Source organism: Schistocerca piceifrons, chromosome 9 (assembly GCF_021461385.2).
Source record: "Schistocerca piceifrons isolate TAMUIC-IGC-003096 chromosome 9, iqSchPice1.1, whole genome shotgun sequence".
NCBI classification, from domain to species: domain Eukaryota; kingdom Metazoa; phylum Arthropoda; class Insecta; order Orthoptera; family Acrididae; genus Schistocerca; species Schistocerca piceifrons.
This window is the reverse complement of record NC_060146.1, coordinates 103,058,582-103,078,674: the sequence shown is the minus strand read 5'-3', so window position 1 is coordinate 103,078,674 and position 20,093 is coordinate 103,058,582. Positions and strand designations below refer to the sequence as shown.

Sequence of the window (20,093 nt, the reverse complement as noted above, 5' to 3'; positions counted from 1 at the left end):
ATTTGGGTTTTCCTTGATTTCCCTAAATGATTTAAGACAAATGCTGGGATGGTTCCTTTGAAAAAGATGACATTCGGCTGAGGAAGCGAATTTCTATGGCAGGTCTGATGACACAGTGCTGGTGGAAGCACGAGTATTTCAGAGCACACCATTCATTGCACATTGTTAAACATAGGGCTCTGCTGCAGACAACCCCTGTATGTTCCCATGTTGACAACACTATTGAATTACAATTTCTGTGGCTCAGGAGCATTGAGATTGGGCAGTGAATCAATAGAAATGTGTCATCTGGTTGAATCATTCGTGTTTCGCATTACACCTGCTTGATGGTTGTGTGCGCATTCAATGTCAACAGAGTGAATGGGTGCTTGAAAGGTGCACTTTGCTACAGACTTAGGCCAGTGGGATCAATATTATGCTATGGAGGACATTCACCTGGTCTTCTGTGGGTCCTGTGGTAGTAACTGAAGGCTCCATAAAGCTTTGTTCTGTGTGAACATTATTGTGCACTGTCCGCACCCTGTCCCTAATGAAGGTGACATGTTTCAACAATATGACTTTCAGTGTCACGAGGCCAGAATCAAATTCACCCCTTCTGAATCTGATGGAATACATCTGGGATACTATCAGATACCAGTTCTGCACCCAGAAACCACTGATCTCCATTTTATGGGAATTACATGACCTGTGCTTAGACATGCGGTGCTGCATAATGCTGGGAACATACTTCACATAATGCTGGGAACATACCTGAAATTTGTTGAACTCGTCCCACACAAAATCACTGCTGTATTGTGTTCCAACAGTGGACAAACACATTATCAAACAGGAGGTCATAGTGTTCTATCTCATCAGTTTATATATTCAATGCTTGAATGAAAGGTGTGCTCTTTTCCTTTTTTCTGCCATTGCATGTATATGTAAAGCATTTGGGCTTTTTTATATGAAGGCTGTCAGTATTACCACCTGCACAGATACTAAATGCTCCTTTTGTGAAGACCTTTTATCTTGAGAACACTTTTAACTTTGTTTCACAAATGGCAGCACAGTTCCAAGAAAGCTTCTTAATTTAATGTAATAGTTAAAATAATACCTTCAGCAAAAGATGTGTGCGTTGGAGTGGGGGAAAAGATTGGAGATGTATGTAGTTTAATTTTCGTAAATTGTTAAGAAGGTTAACAGCTTGGCATGCTAAGATAAATTCCCACATTCTCTAAAAAGAGAGAAAAAGATTAATTTAACAGAATCCAGAATCAGTGAGGTATACAAATATAACAGGTTTGTAGAACCATTATTTTGTAGGTTGGATTAGATTAGATTCAGCTTTTGTTCCAAGACCCAAAACATGAGATGATTCTCATGGGTGAGTAACATGCCAGAAAGGATAACATAAAAAATATAAAACATTTGAATACCCTGAGCATTTGTCAGGAGATTGTCAAACTAGGTGAATACAATACAAACTGGAACAGCTAATATTTTCAGAATTGATACGCTGTCAGACTGAAACATTGTTATGCACTATTAATAAATTTATCAAACAAAAAGTACATAATCTTGACTGTTGTGACAAAGTGCTCTCAGAACTGAAATCTAACAGACATTCTTATTTAAGCTGGCCTAACAGCCTCTGTTAAGATATTCATCTATAGAGTAGGATGAGTTGCCTATCAAAAAGTCTTTCAAACTCTGTTTAAACCATGCTTTATCTGATACCAAGTTTTTAATGGTGTCTTTCTTCCACAGATAAATTGTGTTGTAATGCGAGGTTTTAATGAAGATGAAGTGTGCAGTTTTGTGGAGTTAACAAAAGAGAAAAATGTTGATGTAAGATTTATCGAGTACATGCCTTTCAGCGGCAACAAATGGAATGATGGGAAGATGGTCTCATTTAGTGAAATGCTCCAAATAATTAGAAAGCAGTGGCCTGATTTTGCACCTCTTCCCAATGGGCCCAATGATACCTCAAAGGTACGTGCAGTATTACATATGAACATACATTGAAAATAATTTAATGTTTGTGACTTACTACCAATCACAAGAATACTTCACATCTGCTGGTGGTATGAGAGATGGGCTGGTTTAGTTACATATTTCTCATCTCATTCAGTAAGTCTGTCCTGGCCTGGGTTTCTGTGCAGCTTTTCTGCAACTCTCCCCATTTCCTAAACCTTGACAATCCTTTTCTTTCTTCCCTTTTCCTACCCCTTCATTGTTTTTGCCAGAAGAAGAAGCCACTGGCTCCGAAAGCTTGCACATTTTCGTAACTTTAAGGGGAGTTAGAAGGGGAAAAAATTATTTTTCACTTTTTCGGGTTTTTATCTGATTATAAAATTTGCAATTTTCTGAATAAAATGATATGTATATCACTTTTAAACTTGCGTGGGAAGTATTTTATTTTATTTTCTAAAATATAATCTACACCAGTTGAAAATGTTAAAATTTTTACATGCATTACTTCAAGACCTAATAAAATCGGTAATTTTTTATATACAGGGTAGTCTATTGATCGTGACCGGGCCAAATATCTCACGAAATAAGTGTCAAACGAAAAAACTACAAAGAACAAAATTTGTCTAGCTCGAAGGGGGAAACCAGTTGGCACTGTGGTTGGCCTGCTATAAGGCCCTGCCATAGCTCAAACGGATATCAACTGTGTTTTTTTAAATAGGAACCCCCATTTTTTATTACATATTCGTGTAATACGTAAAGAAATAGGAATGTTTTAGTTGGACCACTTTTTTCGCTTTGTGATAGATGGCGCTGTAATAGTCACAAACATATGTCTCATAATTTTAGACGAACAGTTGGTAACAGGTAGGTTTTTTAAATTAAAATACAGAACGTAGGTACATTTGAACATTTTATTTCGGTTGTTCCAATGTGATACATGTACCTTTGTGAACTTATCATTTCTGAGAACGCATGCTGTTACAGTGTGATTACCTGTAAATACCACATTAATGCAATAAATGCTCAAAATGATGTCCGTCAACCTCAATGCATTTGGCAATACATGTAACGACATTCCTCTCAACAGTGAGTAGTTCGCCTTCCGTAATGTTCGCACATGCATTGACAATGCGCTGACGCATGTTGTCAGGCGTTGTCGGTGGATCACGATAGCAAATATCCTTCAACTTTCCTCACAGAAAGAAATCCGGGGACGTAAGATCCGGTGAACGTGCGGGCCATGGTATGGTGCTTTGATGACCAATCCACCTGTCATGAAATATGCTGTTCAATACTGCTTCAACCGCACGCGAACTATGTGCTGGACATCCATCATGTTGGAAGTACATCGCTATTCTGTCATGCAGTGAAACATCTTGTTGTAACATTGGTAGAACATTACGCAGGAAATCAGCATACATTGCACCATTTAGATTGCCATCGATAAAATGGGGGCCAATTATCCTTCCTCCCTTAATGCCACACCATACATTAACCCGCCAAGGTCGCTGCTGTTCCACTTGTCACTGCTGTCGTAGATTTTCCGTTGCCCAATAGTGCATATTATGCCGGTTTACGTTACCGCTGTTGGTGAATGATGCTTCGTCGCTAAATAGAACGCATGCAAAAAATCTGTCATCGTCCCGTAATTTCTCTTGTGCCCAGTGGCAGAACTGTACATGACATTCAAAGTCATCGCCATGCAATTCCTGGTGCATAGAAATATGGTACGGGTGCAATCGATGTTGATGTAGCATTCTCAACACGATGTTTTTGAGATTCCCAATTCTCGCGCAATTTGTCTGCTACTGATGTGTGGATTAGCTGCCCCAGCAGCTAGAATACCTACTTGGGCATCATCATTTGTTGCAGGTCGTGGTTGACGTTTCACATGTGGCTGGACGCTTCCTGTTTCCTTAAATAATGTAACTATCCGGCGAATGATCCAGACACTTCGATGATGTCGTCCAGGATACCGAGCAGCATACATAGCACACGCCCCTTGGGCATTTTGATCACAATAGCCATACATCAATACAATATGGACCTTTTCCGCAATTGGTAAACGGTCCATTTTAACACGGGTAATGTATCACGAAACAAATACTGTCCGCACTGGCAGAATGTTATGTGATACCACATACTTATATATTTGTGACTATTACAGCCCCATCCATCACAAAGCGAAAAAAGTGGTCCAGCTAAAACATTCATATTTCTTTACTACACGAATATGTAATAAAAATGGGGGTTCCTATTTTTAAAAAATGCAGTTGTTATGAGTTTGACCTATGGCAGCGCCATCTAGCAGGCCAACCATAGTGCCATCTGGTTTCTCCCTTCAAGCTAGACGAATTTCGTTCTTTGTAGTTTTTTCATTTGATGCTTATTTAGTGAGATATTTGGCCGATCACTGTCAATGGACCACCCTGTAGGAGGCTGTGGATTGCTATGTTATAAAGGTTAAATTATGTGTTTGTATTGGTAGCACTGTCAAAAATAGTATCGTATCTTTTCATAGTATAAACATGCTTTGTATATCGAAGGGCTAATGTTTTTCCGAGGAAAAGTGACGAATAGACTGATAAATCTCTCAAAAAGTATGACTCCAAAATGAAGTGTTTTTAAGAAATGTGGGTTTCATGGTAATAGATTTTTGAATAAAGGGAAACATTGTGTTCAGCATGTGGTGTGTGAAGTTACAGACAATGAAATACTGGCAATCTCATCAGTATCTAGAGAAACACCTATTAGTGCTTCGAAGATTAAAATAAAACATAGTGATAACACAGTTTTCTCAAAACAAAAGTCATGTAAACGGTAGGTTAGGTTATATTCTGATAGATTTACACATCCTAACAGGGGTGTTATGTGAATGTGTGTGCTGTATGTACGTGGAGGGCCAGTTAGTTTACATGAAGACATTGAGGTATCAAATGGACTAGCCAGAAAACTTATCATTAATTGTGCCAGTTGCCAATATATTCATTCATTTTGGAATTCTGATAAGTGTAAAGATAATTATTTTGAAGTAAATGTTAGGTGGTTTTATGGATTGAGAGCTATTGGCAAAGGACACACTGCAGCAGAAACAATGTGTGTCGTGATGTATATGCCACACCTACTTTATAAAATCGACAAGTATGCAGGATTTATTGGAGCTGCTGTGGAATCTGCTGCATGTGAGTCAATGAAGGGTGCTGCAAATGAAGCTGCTGAAATAAACGATGGTATGATTGACATATCAGTAGCTTTTGGGGCACTTGGTAGAAGCGCAGCTACAGTTCTAAGAATTCTGTTGCTACAGTGACCAGTGTGGATACTGGAAAGCTAATAGATTTCCAGATTTTAACCAAACATTGTTATAAGTATAAATCAGGGAATGAAGAAGGGCATATCTGTGATAGAAATTATGAAGGACAACTAATGGTACGGAGGCCTGTGCAGCTGTTGAAATTTATAATAGATCTGTAAACTAAAGGGGAGTGTGTTACACTAAGTTCTTAGGTTATGCAGACTCAAATGCATATAACAGTGTAGTAGCCACTCAGCCTTATGGTGAGAAGGTTATCACAAAACTGGAATGTGTTGGTCATGTCCAGAAGAGGATGGGTACCAGATTGAGGAAGTTGAAACAAAGTTTGAGAGACAAGAAACTTTCAGGTGGTAAGACCATAAGAAGCAGGCTGACAGGCAAAATGATTGATGAACTACAACAGTATTATGAGATTGCCATTAGAAATAATACTGAGGATTTGTTGAAAATGAAGCAGGCAGTATGGGCTACCTTCTTCCAGAGACTGTCAGCTGATGAAAAACCAGTACACCATCTTTGCCCTCTTGGATCTGGTTCATGGTGCAATTACCGCAATGCCCAGTACTCAAACAGGTCATACAGCCATAAACATTCCATCCCGGCAGCAGTTGTGGATATCATAAAACCTGTTTACAGAGACCTGGCAATCCTGAATTATTGAAGAAGTGTCTGCATTGTCAGACTCAAAATCCCAATGAGTTGTTCAATAATCTTATAGTGTCAGTGTCGTCGTAACTGCTGTCTGCGTCATGTCTGCTGTGCAACGAGCTACGCTAATTTAAGTATTAACTCTATTTTTCTTACTTGTCACTTCTTCTTCCGTGTGTTTTTGCTTTTAGGAAGCTTTAATTGTCGAGTGCTAGTAATAGTGTTCCATAGATTTCGTGTTTGTTTTGAATACAGTCAGAGAGAGTCCATTTAGTCAGCCATAGTGCCAGTAGTGCTAGTGTTTGTTTTCAATACAGTCCAGAGACAGGTAGTGCTATTTTCATTGTTTTCTATAAAAAGTGTCTAGTAACCACAGTTTAGTCAACTATCAGCCGCCTTTAGTGAATTAGCAGTCTAGTTATAAGCTGATTAACTCTCTACAGTAAATTGATTTCTTAGGATGGATAGGATGTGTGACTGCTGTGTACGGACACAGGAGGAGATGGCCACTGTTCGCGAACAGCTGAACGTGTTGATGGCCGCGGTTAGCCGCCTTCAGGCTGCTGCCTCGGAGTGTAGCGGCAGTGGGGAGTCTGGTGCGTTGCATGGTACACCCCAGGTGTTACATGCTTCACCCACTGTCCCTGCTGTAGAGACATCTTTGCGGGTACCGGGCACGGTTGGGCCACCCTCTCCCCAAGGGGAGTGGCGGGTTCAGCGGCGTTCGCGGCGCATGAGGCGGAGGGTCAATGTGGAGGCTGGCCGTGTGGCATCGCCCGTTCTGCCTGTGAGTGGACATGTGGCCGCTCCTTCAGCAAGGTCCGAGCAGGCACATGGGGAGAGGGGTTTATTAGTTATTGGGAGCTCCAAATTTAGGCGGGTGATGGAGCCCCTTAGGGAAATAGCAGAAAGGTCGGGGAAGAAGGCCAGTGTTTACTCTGTCTGCTTGCCGGGGGGTCTCATCCGAGATGTGGAGGAGGCCGTGCCGGCGGCGATAGAGAGCACTGGGTGCACCCGACTGCAAAGTGTTGTTCATGTCGGCACCAATGACTCCTGCCGTCTGGGTTCAGAGGTCATCCTCAGTTCGTACAGGCGGTTAGCGGAGTTGGTGAAGGCGGAAAGCCTCACGGGGTGGAATCTGAGCTAACTATTTGTAGTATTGTTCCCAGAACCGATCGCGATCCTCTCGTTTGGAGCCGAATGGAAGGCTTAAACCAGGGGCTCAGACGATTCTGCGGAGATCTGGGGTGCAAATTTCTCGACTTCCGCTATCGGGTGGAGAAATGTAGGGTCCCCCTGAATAGGTCAGGCGTGCACTACATGCAGGAAGCGGCTACAAGGGTAGCGGAGTATGTGTGGAGTGCACATGTGGGTTTTTTAGGTTAGAGAATTCCCTCCCTAGGCCCGGCAAGATGCCTCCTGAGATGCGGCAAGGTAGGAGTAGGCAAAATGCAACAGGGAATAACAATATTAATGTGCTAATAGTAAACTGCAGGAGCGTCTATAGAAAGGTCCCAGAACTGCTCTCATTAATAAACGGTCACAATGCCCACATAGTACTAGGGACAGAAAGTTGGCTGATACCAGATGTAAACAGTAATGAAATTCTAAACTCAGATTGGAATGTATACCGCAGAGACAGGCTAGACAGTGAATGGGGAGGCATGTTTATAGCGATAAGAAGTGCAATAGTATCGAATGAAATTGACGGAGATCCGAAATGTGAAATAATTTGGGTGAAGGTCACGGTTAAAGCAGGCTCAGACATGGTAATTGGATGTCTCTATAGGCCCCCTGGCTCAGCAGCTGTTGTGGCTGAGCACCTGAAGGATAATTTGGAAAATATTTCGAGTAGATTTCCCCACCATGTTATAGTTCTGGGTGGAGATTTTAATTTGCCGGATATAGACTGGGAGACTCAAACTTTCATAACTGGTGGCAGGGACAAAGAATCCAGTGAAATTTTTTAAGAGCTTTATCTGAAAACTACCTTGAGCAGTTAAACAGAGAACCAACTCGTGGCGATAACATATTAGACCTTCTGGTGACAAACAGACCCGAACTATTTGAAACAGTTAACACAGAACAGGGAATCAGCGATCATAAAGCAGTTACTGCATCGACGATTTCAGCCATAAATAGAAATATTAAAAAAGGTAGGAAGATTTTTCTGGTTAGCAAAAGTGACAAAAATCAGATTTCAGAGTACCTGACGGCTCAACACAAAAGTTTTGTTTTAAGTACAGATAGTGTTGAGGATCAGTGGACAAAGTTCAAAACCATCGTACAATATGCGTTAGGTGAGTATGTGCCAAGCAAGATCGTAAGAGATGGAAAAGAGCCAGCGTGGTACAACAACCAAGTTAGAAAACTGCTGCGGAAGCAAAGGGAACTTCACAGCAAACATAAACATAGCCAACACCTTGCAGACAAACAAAAATTACGCAAAGCAAAATGTAATGTGCGGAGGGCCATGCGAGAGGCGTTCAATGAATTCAAAAGTAAAGTTCTATGTACTGACTTGGCAGAAAATCCTAAGAAATTTTGCTCTTATGTCAAAGCGGTAGGTGGATCAAAACACAATGTCCAGACACTCTGTGACCAAAGAGGTACTGAAACAGAGGATGACGGACTAAAGGCCGAAATACTAAATGTCTTTTTCTAAAGCTGTTTCACAGAGGAAGACTGCACTGTAGTTCCTTCTGTAGATTGTCGCACAGATGACAAAATGGTAGATATCGAAATGGACGACAGAGGGATAGAGAAACAATTAAAATCGCTCAAAAGAGGAAAGGCCGCTGGACCTGATGGGATACCAGTTCAATTTTACACAGAGTACGCGAAGGAATTTGCCCCCCTTCTTGCAGCAGTGTACCGTAGGTCTCTACAAGGGCGTAGCGTTCCAAAGGATTGGAAAAGGGCACAGGTCATCCCTGTTTTCAAGAAGGGACGTCGAACAGATGTGCAGAACTATAGACCTATATCTCTAACATCAATCAATTGTAGAATTTTGGAACATGTGTTATGTTAGAGTATTATCACTTTTCTGGGAACTAGAAATCTACTCTGTAGGAATCAGCATGGGTTTCGAAAAAGACGATCGTGTGAAACCCAGCTCGCGCTATTCGTCCACGAGACTCAGAGGTCCATAGACACGGGTTCCCAGGTAGATGCCGTGTTTCTTGACTTCTGCAAGATGTTCGATACAGTTCCCCACAATCGTTTAATGAACAAAGTAAGAGCATATGGACTATCAGACCAATTATGTGATTAGATTGAAGAGTTGCTAGATAACAGAACGCAGCATGTCATTCTCAATGGAGAGAAGTCTTCTGAAGTAAGAGTGATTTCAGGTGTGCTGCAGGGGAGTGTCATAGGACCGTTGCTATTCACAATATACGTAAATGACCCTGTGAATGACATCGGAAGTTCACTGAGGCTTTTTGCGGATGATGCTGTGGTATATCGAGAGGTTGTTACAATGGAAAATTGTACTGAAATGCAGGATGATCTGCAGCGAATTGATGCATGGTGCAGGGAATGGCAATTGAATCTCAATGTAGACAAGTGTAATGTGCTGCGAATACACAGAAAGAAAGATCACATATCATTTAGCTACAATATAGCAGGTCAGCAATTGGAAGCAGTTAATTCCATAAATTATCTGGGAGTATGCATTAGGAGTGATTTACAATGGAATGATCATATAAAGTTGATCGTCAGTAAATCAGATGCCAGACTGAGATTCATTGGAAGAATCCTAAGGAAATGCAATCCGAAAACAAAGGAATTAGGTTACAGTACACTTGTTCGCCCACTGCTTGAATACTGCTCAGCAGTGTGGGATCCGTACCAGATAGGGTTGATAGAAGAGATAGAGAAGATCCAATGGAGAGCAGCACGCTTCGTTATAGGATCATTCAGTAATTGCGAAAGCGTTACGGAGATGCTAGATAAACTCCAGTGGAAGACTCTGCAGGAGAGATGCTCAGTAGCTCGGTACGGGCTTTTGTTGAAGTTTCAAGAACATAACTTCACTGAGGAATCAAGCAGTATATTGCTCCCTCCTACGTATATCTCACGAAGAGACCATGAGGATAAAATCAGAGAGATTAGAGCCCGCACAGAGGCATACTGACAATCCTTATTTCCACGAACAATACGAGACTGGAATAGAAGGGAGAACCAATAGAGGTACTCAAGGTACCCTCCGCCACACACCGTCAGGTGGCTTGAGGAGTATGGATGTAGATGTAGATGTAGATGTAGACCAAAAAATATTTTTCTTGGAATGAAGACACTAAAGTGGGGCCAGTCATGCTGTTATTGCTTTTAATGATGGCAACATTGGTAGCTTGAAAGTGCTACAACATATGGGAATTAATCCTGGAGCAAACTGCATCAGAGAATTTGAATGGATGGACAAGGTTTGCACTGGTAAAGCAGAGTATGCAGCACAGTTGGCCACTACGGAGTCCAAAAAGAAGAAAACACTTAGAAAAAGATCAAGAGGATGATATACAGTATGCTGCAGGGTGCTTCTGAGTGACTAAAAATAAAATGTTAAGCATATATTGAGTTACAGTCTATTAAAACTTTATAAACTCTTCCTGAAAATTTACATTTTCTCTTGCATTTTTCCCTAAATCCCAGAAACTACTTCGAGTAGCGAATTCAAATTTTGAGGGAGTAATAACATACATATCCTGAGTCTTCTGAACTAAAAGAAGAACATAATGTTATGTATAAATAAAATTATTTAGAATAACATACAAAAAAGTACACAAAATTTTAACTATGTAATTAAAAAATTGTATTTCCAAAAGTAGTGGCTGAAATGCAATTATTGTAAGACTCAGAACATATAGTTTAATGTCCTGTAAAAGTTTCTTGTCAATGGCTACAGTTGTTCCTGAAATACGGGGAAGCTAAGGCACTAAATTTAACATTGTCAGGATAGGGCATTCAAACTCCCCTTAATGCACATTTTCTCCTTCCTCCACTTGGTGAGCAACACATTTATAGTATTTTCACAACAGCAGTAGCTATTTTCTTACAATTTCTTTTTGCAGGCATACCATGTCCCGGGCTTCAAAGGACGTGTAGGATTTATTACCTCAATGAGTGAACACTTCTGTGGCACGTGCAACCGTTTACGGATAACAGCTGATGGCAATTTGAAGGTGTGTCTCTTTGGGAATTCAGAGATATCTCTCAGGTGAGTGATGAACCATAGAATAATCATGTCAAAGTGAAAATTCATGCGAGGAAACCATAAAATTACTAGAAGGCTGACAGACTGATCAGTATTTTACCTTCAGGAGGTGAAATTCCAAAACTTCTTATAGACACATTCGTTCCTCTTGTCCTCACATTAGTCGTGGAGTCCGAGTGACCTTTCAGACCTTCAGAAACTTATCCCTCTTTCCTCTCTCATGAAGGAACTGATAGTTCCAAATGCTGAGTATAGAATAATACTTTCAAACTGTTTGCCCATGCACATTAGGTATGTGGTTGGTATATGGAAGAGATAAACTGCAGTTAAATCCAGCAGGCATGAAATGAGTAATCTTTTCTTGAAGTTTTCAGCTTGCACCCTCCCCCCTCCGAGACATACAAACCAGATACCTCTAGCTAAATAATTTGTGAGTATATATAATTTGCCTCTGTCAACATCATGTTACACTAACCTATTTGTGAGATTAAATTAAAGGAAAGTAATCAGGACAGGAAATTGTGTAAAGACATTTTTAGCTATGATTCGCCAGCCACAGTTGCCGAGCGGTTCTATGCGCTTCAGTCCAGAACCGCGCGACTGCTACGTTCGCACGGTTGAATCCTGCCTCGGCTCAGATGTTAAGTCCCATAGTGCTCAGAGCCATTTGAACTGTGATTCATGATTATCAGAGTCTATATGTTCCAAATAAAAATTGGAACTTCATGTGTATAAATGTACAAATTATTAGACAATGGGACCAACAACTGACACTTTTAAATTGATGGCTAGACTAAGAGATTAATAATAGGAAAAAACTGCAAGATACTTGGCGATAAGTTTGTTTCAGGACAAGGTAAGGGGGGTGGGGGGTGGGAAGAATCAGCTCTCTCTTTGTGAGCATACCAGAAATCCTTTTATCAACCCAAGGTAAAATAAGATATAAAAATACATGGTCAAACAATTAATTTAAGTATCTTAAAAACCAAATGACTAATAAAATTGAAAGCTAAGAAAAGTAAGTTCGTAGTAAGTAGGGTGAAACACAGGGCTGCAACATATTGCCATTGTTGTTTGACTTGTTTATCAAAGAAAAAAGAAATGGATCAAAACAAAATAAAAGTGAGAATGGAAATGTATCAGAAGCAGATAGGAATAAGCAAGGAACATATTCTTAAAAAGAGAGAGAGAGAGAGAGAGAGAGAGAGAGAGAGAGAGAGAGAGAGAGAGAGAGAGAGAGGAAAAATGTTGATCTGGAAACAAGGAAATAAAAATTTGCCACGTGAAGAGACAATATGGTACTGTGCTGATGAGTGTGTACAGGTGGTGATATACAATATACATTGATAAAGGAACTCTGCATTGGGCCCGGAAGACCACGCAGTGCTGATCGAGAGATGTCCTCTACTATATATCTATGGAGAGTTAGGGGGTCAGTACACAACTCTCCAGGCTGTTATCAACTTCCAGAAGTTGAAGACACTACTTCTCACTTGAGTAGCTCCTCAGCTGGAACTACAAGCAGAGTGTACCCTATTCCAGTCTGTCCACCAAGCAGAATTTCCCGGGTCTACAAGGAATTGAACCTGATCCCTTTCTATGGCACGCCTGTGGCATACTGACTGCATAGCTGTGGCAAGAGTCATATATACACTTGTGAACAATTGAGTTATAACTATTCTGTTTATTGGGGAGAGAGTATGTATATTGCCACTGTGAATGAAACAGTTTAGTGTACCGTAACTGGAATGTATTCAGACCTCGTACTTGTGTGAGAGCGCAGTGTCTTAGACACTTGTAGTGTTTGTCTTAGCATATACTAACCGGTGAGCCTTACTTTCTAGTATTTTTAATTATGTATCATTACTGGTGCCTCTGGCACTTTTGTGTTGCAATAGCAATAGCTTGCAATAGCAATAGCTTGCAATAGCAAACATTGAGTCAACCATGGTTTTTGGATTAGAAGTAGAGGTCAGCTGGGTTGACATTGGGAGTAGAGTGGTGGGAAGTGGACAATAAGTAGTTATATCGAAGGGTACATTATTTGATATATTAAGGTTAATTACAAAATGTGAATTGGACAATTTTTCACGTTGAGCAGAAGTAGGTTTACAGGACCAGATGTCAAATTACACATGATCAGTGTGAATCCCTATAGTCAGCATGAACACTGGCACACAGAATAATTTATAGGTAGCCTTGCTATATATAAAAAATCAGATTTGTGCTGAACTGTCATGAACAAACTGTCACTTCTCTGGAATAAATAGACTCTGATTTGTTAATTACATCTGTGTAAATGAAAAATATAGGAAAAGATAGATTGCTGCTTACTGTAAAGGAGACATGTTACATTGTAGACAGGCACAATTAAAAAGGCACTTACACAAAGCTTTTGGCCACAGCCTTCATCAGCAAAAGAGATACAGAGAAACACACACATTCATACACACAGGCAAGCACGTCACACACACATGACTGCCAACTCCAGCAGCTTGCCCCTAGCTGCTGGACTTGGCAGGGTTTTTTTTTCCTCTGTGTGTGTGTGTGTGTGTGTGTGTGTGTGTGTGTGTGGGGGGGGGGGGGGGGGGGGAGGGGGGGGGGGGGCCCAGGCGCGCGCGCGGTGTGCTTGCTTGTGTGTTGTGCCTGTGTGCAACTATGTTTTCTTTACGGTAAATAGTGATCTATCTTTCCCTGCACTGTTGATATTCTGACCTGGAATTTCCATTGTTTAATCAGTGTAAATAAGAAGGACACAGTTACGTATATTCTGTCACTTGAAGACTAATACATGAAGTCAGTGGACATTATTTTTTATTGCAGAGGATCTTTGTCACCACTAATTATTAATTTTGTGTGCCAGTTAATTAGACATCCTTTCCTGGATGTGCTCGTTTTGTTAAATCTTCCTTCAAAAGATCTGATTTACTTCAAATTAATAAACCTGAGTATTTTGAAAAAGGAGGTGCAGCTTACAGCTGCAGTGCGACACTTGATCACAGGGTGATTTTATCACTGCCATATCGTGGGTACCCATGGCTCGAGACACTTAGCCTATAAGGGTGTGTAGTCATTGGGCTTTCTTGTACCACAGTGTCAAAGGTGAACTGTGAGCAGCTTTATTCAAGGAAAATACTGCCACAATCAGCAGAGTGAACTGCTATGGGCAACAAGATATCATCGACAGGGGTTACCACTGACTAGCATGGCTTTAGCAGCGAACAAGTGGGCCACAATGTAGCAAATGACTCACCAATTCAGTGACAGTCAATAAACAGTAACCATTCATGCCACTGGGAACTGTCACCTCTTTGTGGGATACAAAGATGCACTCTGCACACTGCTCGTCGCAGTTACAAAGATTAGCATTGGTTCGGAACAGCACCAGTGGATGCTCGAAGCATGCGGGAAGGTCGTCTGTCTGATGATTTGCGGTACATATTGCCAAGGTGGCAGGGTGCAAAATAAGGAGTGATCAAAAAACTTCCATTTGAAGGCTGCATAGTACAGAATCAGTATGCCACACACACACACACACACACACACACACACACACACACACACACACACACACATACCCTGCTTGTGTCTGTATGTGTGCGGATGGATATGTGTGTGTGTGTGGCATACTGATTCTGTACTATGCAGCCTTCAAATGGAGTGTATACCTGTCCTTCCCTCCCCCCCCCCCCCCCAGCCACCCCCCCCCCCCCCCTAAAGTAAGTCTTTCCACTCCCAGGATTGGAATGACTCCTTACCCTCTCCCTTAAAACCCACATCCTTTCGTCTTTCCCTCTCCTTCCCTCTTCCCTGATGAAGCAACCGTGGGTTGCGAAAGCTTGAATTTTGTGTGCGTGTTTGTTTGTGTGTCTATCAACGTACCAATGCTTTCGTTTGGTAAGTTACAACATCTTTGTTTTTAGATATATTTTTCCCACGTGGAATGTTTCCCTGTATTATATTATATATCAGTGCTTTCCTCTCCCACAACTATCCTGCAGACCTTGTCCACAAACAGATCTCCCAAGCAATACATTCCTCCCCATCCAACAACAATGTTACTACCCCCAGACCACACAGAAGCATCCCCCTTGTCACCCAATATTATCCTGGCCTCGAATACATCAACTAATTACTCCGCCAGGGATATGACTTTCTCAAGTCAAGCCCTGAAATGAGATCATCCCTTGACAATATTCTCCCCACACCACCCACAGTTGCCTTTTGTCACCCCCCTAACCTCCGTAACATCCTTGTCAAACCCTACAATATTCCCGGACCACCTTCTCTACCCAGCGGTTCCTACCCCTGTAACTGACCCCGATGCAAAACCTGCCCCGTGCATCCCCCCACAACCAACTACTCCAGCCCCGCTACTGGTAAAACATACACAACTCAAGGCAGGGCCACATGTGAGACAACACGTCATTTATCAGCTGACATGCCTGCACTACACAGCCTTTTACATTGGTATGGTGACAACTAAACTGGCTGAGCACATGAATGGGCACAGACAAACTGTCTACCTAGGAGATGTCCAATACCCAGTAGCGGAGCATGCCCTCCAGCATAATTCTAGGGACCTAGGAACCTGCTACACCATATGTCCCATTTGGCTTCTCCCACCCAACACCAGTCCCTCGGAACTGCAGAGATGGGAACTTGCACTCCAACACATCCTTTCATCCCGCCATCCCCCTGGACTGAACCTACGTTAACCAACCTCACTCCCATTTACTCTTTAGTCTTCCCCTCTTTCCCTTTGCTCTTTAGCCATTTATGCATCTTTTCATCCTACATTGTTGCATGTATCTTTATACTATGTACCTCTTTACTTCTGTATGCATACTCCTTGGTTTGAAGCTGGCACAGTACTTACAGTAGAATATCTTTGGCTTCCCTCTGACATCCATGCCTCCATCTTTGCTACCCTCCCTGTTTACCTTTCCCCTGTTGCTTCATAACCTGGGTTGTGAATAACTGAATCCACTTTCCCTTCTTCCCTTTTTTTCCCCTCTCTCCTCCCTGAAGAAGGAACAAAGTTCCGTAAGCTAGGATACGTCAATTTTCTGTTCTGTTTTGTGTATCTATCGGCTGTACTGAGCTGAGGTAAGTACTGGCCAGTCCCTCTATCTCTTTGTTAGTATTTGTTTCATATGTTGTTGTTGTGATCTTCAGTCCTGAGACTGGTTTGATGCAGCTCTCCATGCTAATCTATCCTGTGCAAGCTCCTTCATCTCCCAGTACCTACTGCAACCTACATCCTTCTGAATCTGTTTAGTGTATTCATCTCTTGCTCTCCCTCTACGAGTTTTACCCTCCACGCTGCCCTCCAATGCTAAATTTGTGATCCCTTGATGCCTCAGGACATGTCATACCAACCGATCCCTTCTTCTAGTCAAGTTGTGCCACAAACTTCTCTTCTCCCCAATTCTATTCAATACCTCCTCATTAGTTACGTGATCTACCCACCTAATCTTCAACATTCTTCTGTAACACCACATTTAGAAAGCTTCTATTCTCTTCTTGTCCAAACTATTTATTGTCCATGTTTCACTTCCATACATGGCTACACTCCATACAAATACTTTCAGAAACGACTTCCTGACACTTAAATCTATACTCGATGTTAACAAATTTCTCTTCTTCAGAAACGCTTTCCTTGCCATTGCCAGTCTACATTTTATATCCTCTATACTTCGACCATCATCAGTTATTTTGCTCCCCAAATAGCAAACTCCTTTACTACTTTAAGTGTCTCATTTCCTAATCTAATTCCCTCAGCATCATCCGACTTAATTCGACTACATTCCATTATCCTTGTTTTGCTTTTGTTGATGTTCATCTTATATCCTCCTTTCAAGACACTGTCCATTCCATTCAAGTGCTCTTCCAAGTCCTTTGCTGTCTCTGACAGAATTACAATGTCATCGGCGAACCTCAAAAGTTTTTATTTCTTCTCCCTGGATTTTAATACCTACTCCAAATTTTTCTTTTGTTTCCTTTACTGCTTGCTCAATATACAGATTGAATAGCATCGGGGATAGGCTACAACCCTGTCTCACTCCCTTCCCAACCACTGCTTCCCTTTCATGCCCCTCGACTCTTATAACTGCCATCTGGTTTCTGTACAAATTGTAAATAACCTTCCGCTCCCTGTATTTTACCCCTGCCACCTTCAGAATTCGAAAGAGAGTATTCCAGTCAACATTGTCAAAAGCTTTCTCTAAGTCTACAAATGCTAGAAACGTAGTTTTGCCTTTCCTTAATCTCTCTTCTAAGATAAGTCGTAAGGTCAGTATTGCCTCACGTGTTCCAACATTTCTGCGGAATCCAAACTGATCTTCCCCGAGGTCGGCTTCTACCAGTTTTTCCATTCGTCTGTAAATAATTCGTGTTAGTATTTTCAGCTGTGACTTATTAAACTGATAGTTCAGTAATTTTCGCAACTGTCAACACCTGCTTTCTTTGGGATTGGAATTATTATATTCTTCTAGAAGTCTGAGGGTATTTCGCCTGTCTCGTACATCTTGCTCACCAGATGGAAGAGTTTTGTCAGGACTGGCTCTCCCAAGGCCGTCAGCAGTTCTAATGGAATGTTGTCTACTCCCGGGGCCTTGTTTTGACTCAGGTCTTTCAGTGCTCTGTCAAACTCTTCACGCAGTATCGTATCTCCCATTTCATCTTCATCTACATCCTCTTCCATTTCAATAATATTGTCCTCAAGTACATCGCCCTTGTATATAGACCCTCTATGTACTCCTTCCACCTTTCTGCTTTCCCCTCTTTGCTTAGAACTGGGTTTCCATCTGAGCTCTTGATATTCATACAAGTGGCTCTCTTTTCTCCAAAGGTCTCTCTAATTTTCCTGTAGGCGGTATCTATCTTACCCCTAGTGAGATAAGCCTCTACATCCTTACATTTGTCCTCTAGCCATCCCTGCTTAGCCATTTTGCACTTCATGTCGACCTCATTTTTGAGGTGTTTGTATTCCTTTTTGCCTGCTTCATTTACTGCATTTTTATATTTTCTCCTTTCATCAATTAAATTCAATATTTCTTCTGTTACCCAAGGATTTCTACTAGCCCTCGTCTTTTTACCTACTTGATCCTCTGCTGCCTTCACTAGTTCATCCCTCAGAGCTACCCATTCTTCTTCTACTGTATTTCTTTCCCCAATTCCTGTCAATTGTTCCCTTATGCTCTCCCTGAAACTCTGTACAACCTCTGGTTTAGTCAGTTTATCCAGGTCCCATCTCTTTTAATTCCCACCTTTTTGCAATTTCTTCAGTTTTAATCTACAGTTCATAACCAATAGATCGTGGTCAGAGTCCACATCTGCCCCTGGAAATGTCCTACAATTTAAAATCTGGTTCCTATATCTCTGTCTTACCATTATATAATCTATCTGATACCTTTTAGTATCTCCAGGATTCTTCCATGTATACAACCTTCTTTTATGATTCTTGAACCAAGTGTTAGCTATGATTAAGTTATGCTCTGTGCAAAATTCTAACAGACGGCTTCCTCTTTCATTTCTTAGTCCCAATCCATATTCACCTAGTACGTTTCCTTCTCTCCCTTTTCCTACTGTCGAATTCCAGTCACCCATGACTATTAAATTTTCGTCTCCCTTCACTACCTGAATAATTTCTTTTATCTCATCATACATTTCTTCAATTTCTTCGTCATCTGCAGAGCTAGTTGGCATATAAACTTGTACTACTGTGGTAGGCGTGGGCTTCGTGTCTATCTTGGCCACTATAATACGTTCACTATGCTGTTTGTAGTAGCTTACCCGCACTCCTATTTTTTTTAATCATTATTAAACCCACTCCTGCATTACCCCTATTTGATTTTGTATTTATAACCCTGTATTCACCTGACCAGAAGTCTTGTTCCTCCTGCCTCCGAACTTCACTAATTCCCACTATATCTAACTTTAACCTATTCATTTCCCTTTTTAAATTTTCTAACCTACCTGCCCGATTAAGGGATCTGACATTCCACACTCCGATCCGTAGAATGCCAGTTTTCTTTCTCCTGATAACGACGTCCTCCTGAGTAGTCCCCGTCCGGAGATCCGAATGGGGGACTATTTTACCTCCGGAATATTTTACCAAAGAGGACGCCATCATCATTTAACCATACAGTAAAGCTGCATGCCCTCGGGAAAAATTACGGCTGTAGTTTCCCCTTGCTTTCAGCCGTTTGCAGTACCACAACAGCAAGGCCGTTTTGGTTAATGTTACAAGGCCAGATCAGTCAATCATCCAGACTGTTGCCCCTGCAACTACTGAAAAGGCTGCTGCCCCTCTTCAGGAACCACACGTTTGTCTGGCCTCTCAACAGATACCCCTCCGTTGTGGTTGCACCTACGGTACGGCTATCTGTATCATTGAGGCACGCAAGCCTCCCCACCAGCGGCAAGGTCCATGGTTTATGGGGGGGTTGTTTCATATGTATAAACACACACACACACACACACACACACACACACACACACACACACACACAGACAGGGTGATTCGTATTAACATTTAAAAACCTCCAAAGCACTGTAGATGACCCAGAGAAGTAATTTAATGCAAGACACATGGGATCGCAAATGTTGGATATGACACATGGGGTCGCAAATGTTGGGAAATGTGTTAAAAGCGAATGACAAATGTCACCAGATGATGTACCTTGCCATGCTTGCAGTGGTTGAGCCTCTCGGTCTGTCACACTTGATCATCCCAACCCAAGTCAAGTATCCATATCATTGTGGCTACGGACACACGTGTGCGACTTTAGTGATGGCGTTCAGGATTTGAGTTGTGCATCTGGCAGGCAGTATTTTTTCATTGTGTTAAACAATTATGTGTTTATATTGAGGTTTATTATTTTATTTACCGGTCTTGCAGTTTCCTTGATTTATTGCAAAGTACAGTACAATAAAAACCTACCACATTGCATAAGA

The 20,093-nt window shown here is 41.5% G+C and overlaps 1 protein-coding gene across 1 annotated transcript in view; it reads left to right on the top strand.

Moving 5' to 3' along the window:
- LOC124717062 (molybdenum cofactor biosynthesis protein 1-like) overlaps positions 1 to 20,093 on the top strand; it is a 111,698-nt gene that overhangs the window by 46,259 nt on the left and 45,346 nt on the right. The window contains exons 5-6 of the mRNA XM_047243745.1: positions 1,747 to 1,971; positions 10,990 to 11,135. Of these exons, the coding sequence (XP_047099701.1) occupies positions 1,747 to 1,971; positions 10,990 to 11,135 (371 nt within the window). The remainder of the gene's footprint in view (positions 1 to 1,746; positions 1,972 to 10,989; positions 11,136 to 20,093) is intronic.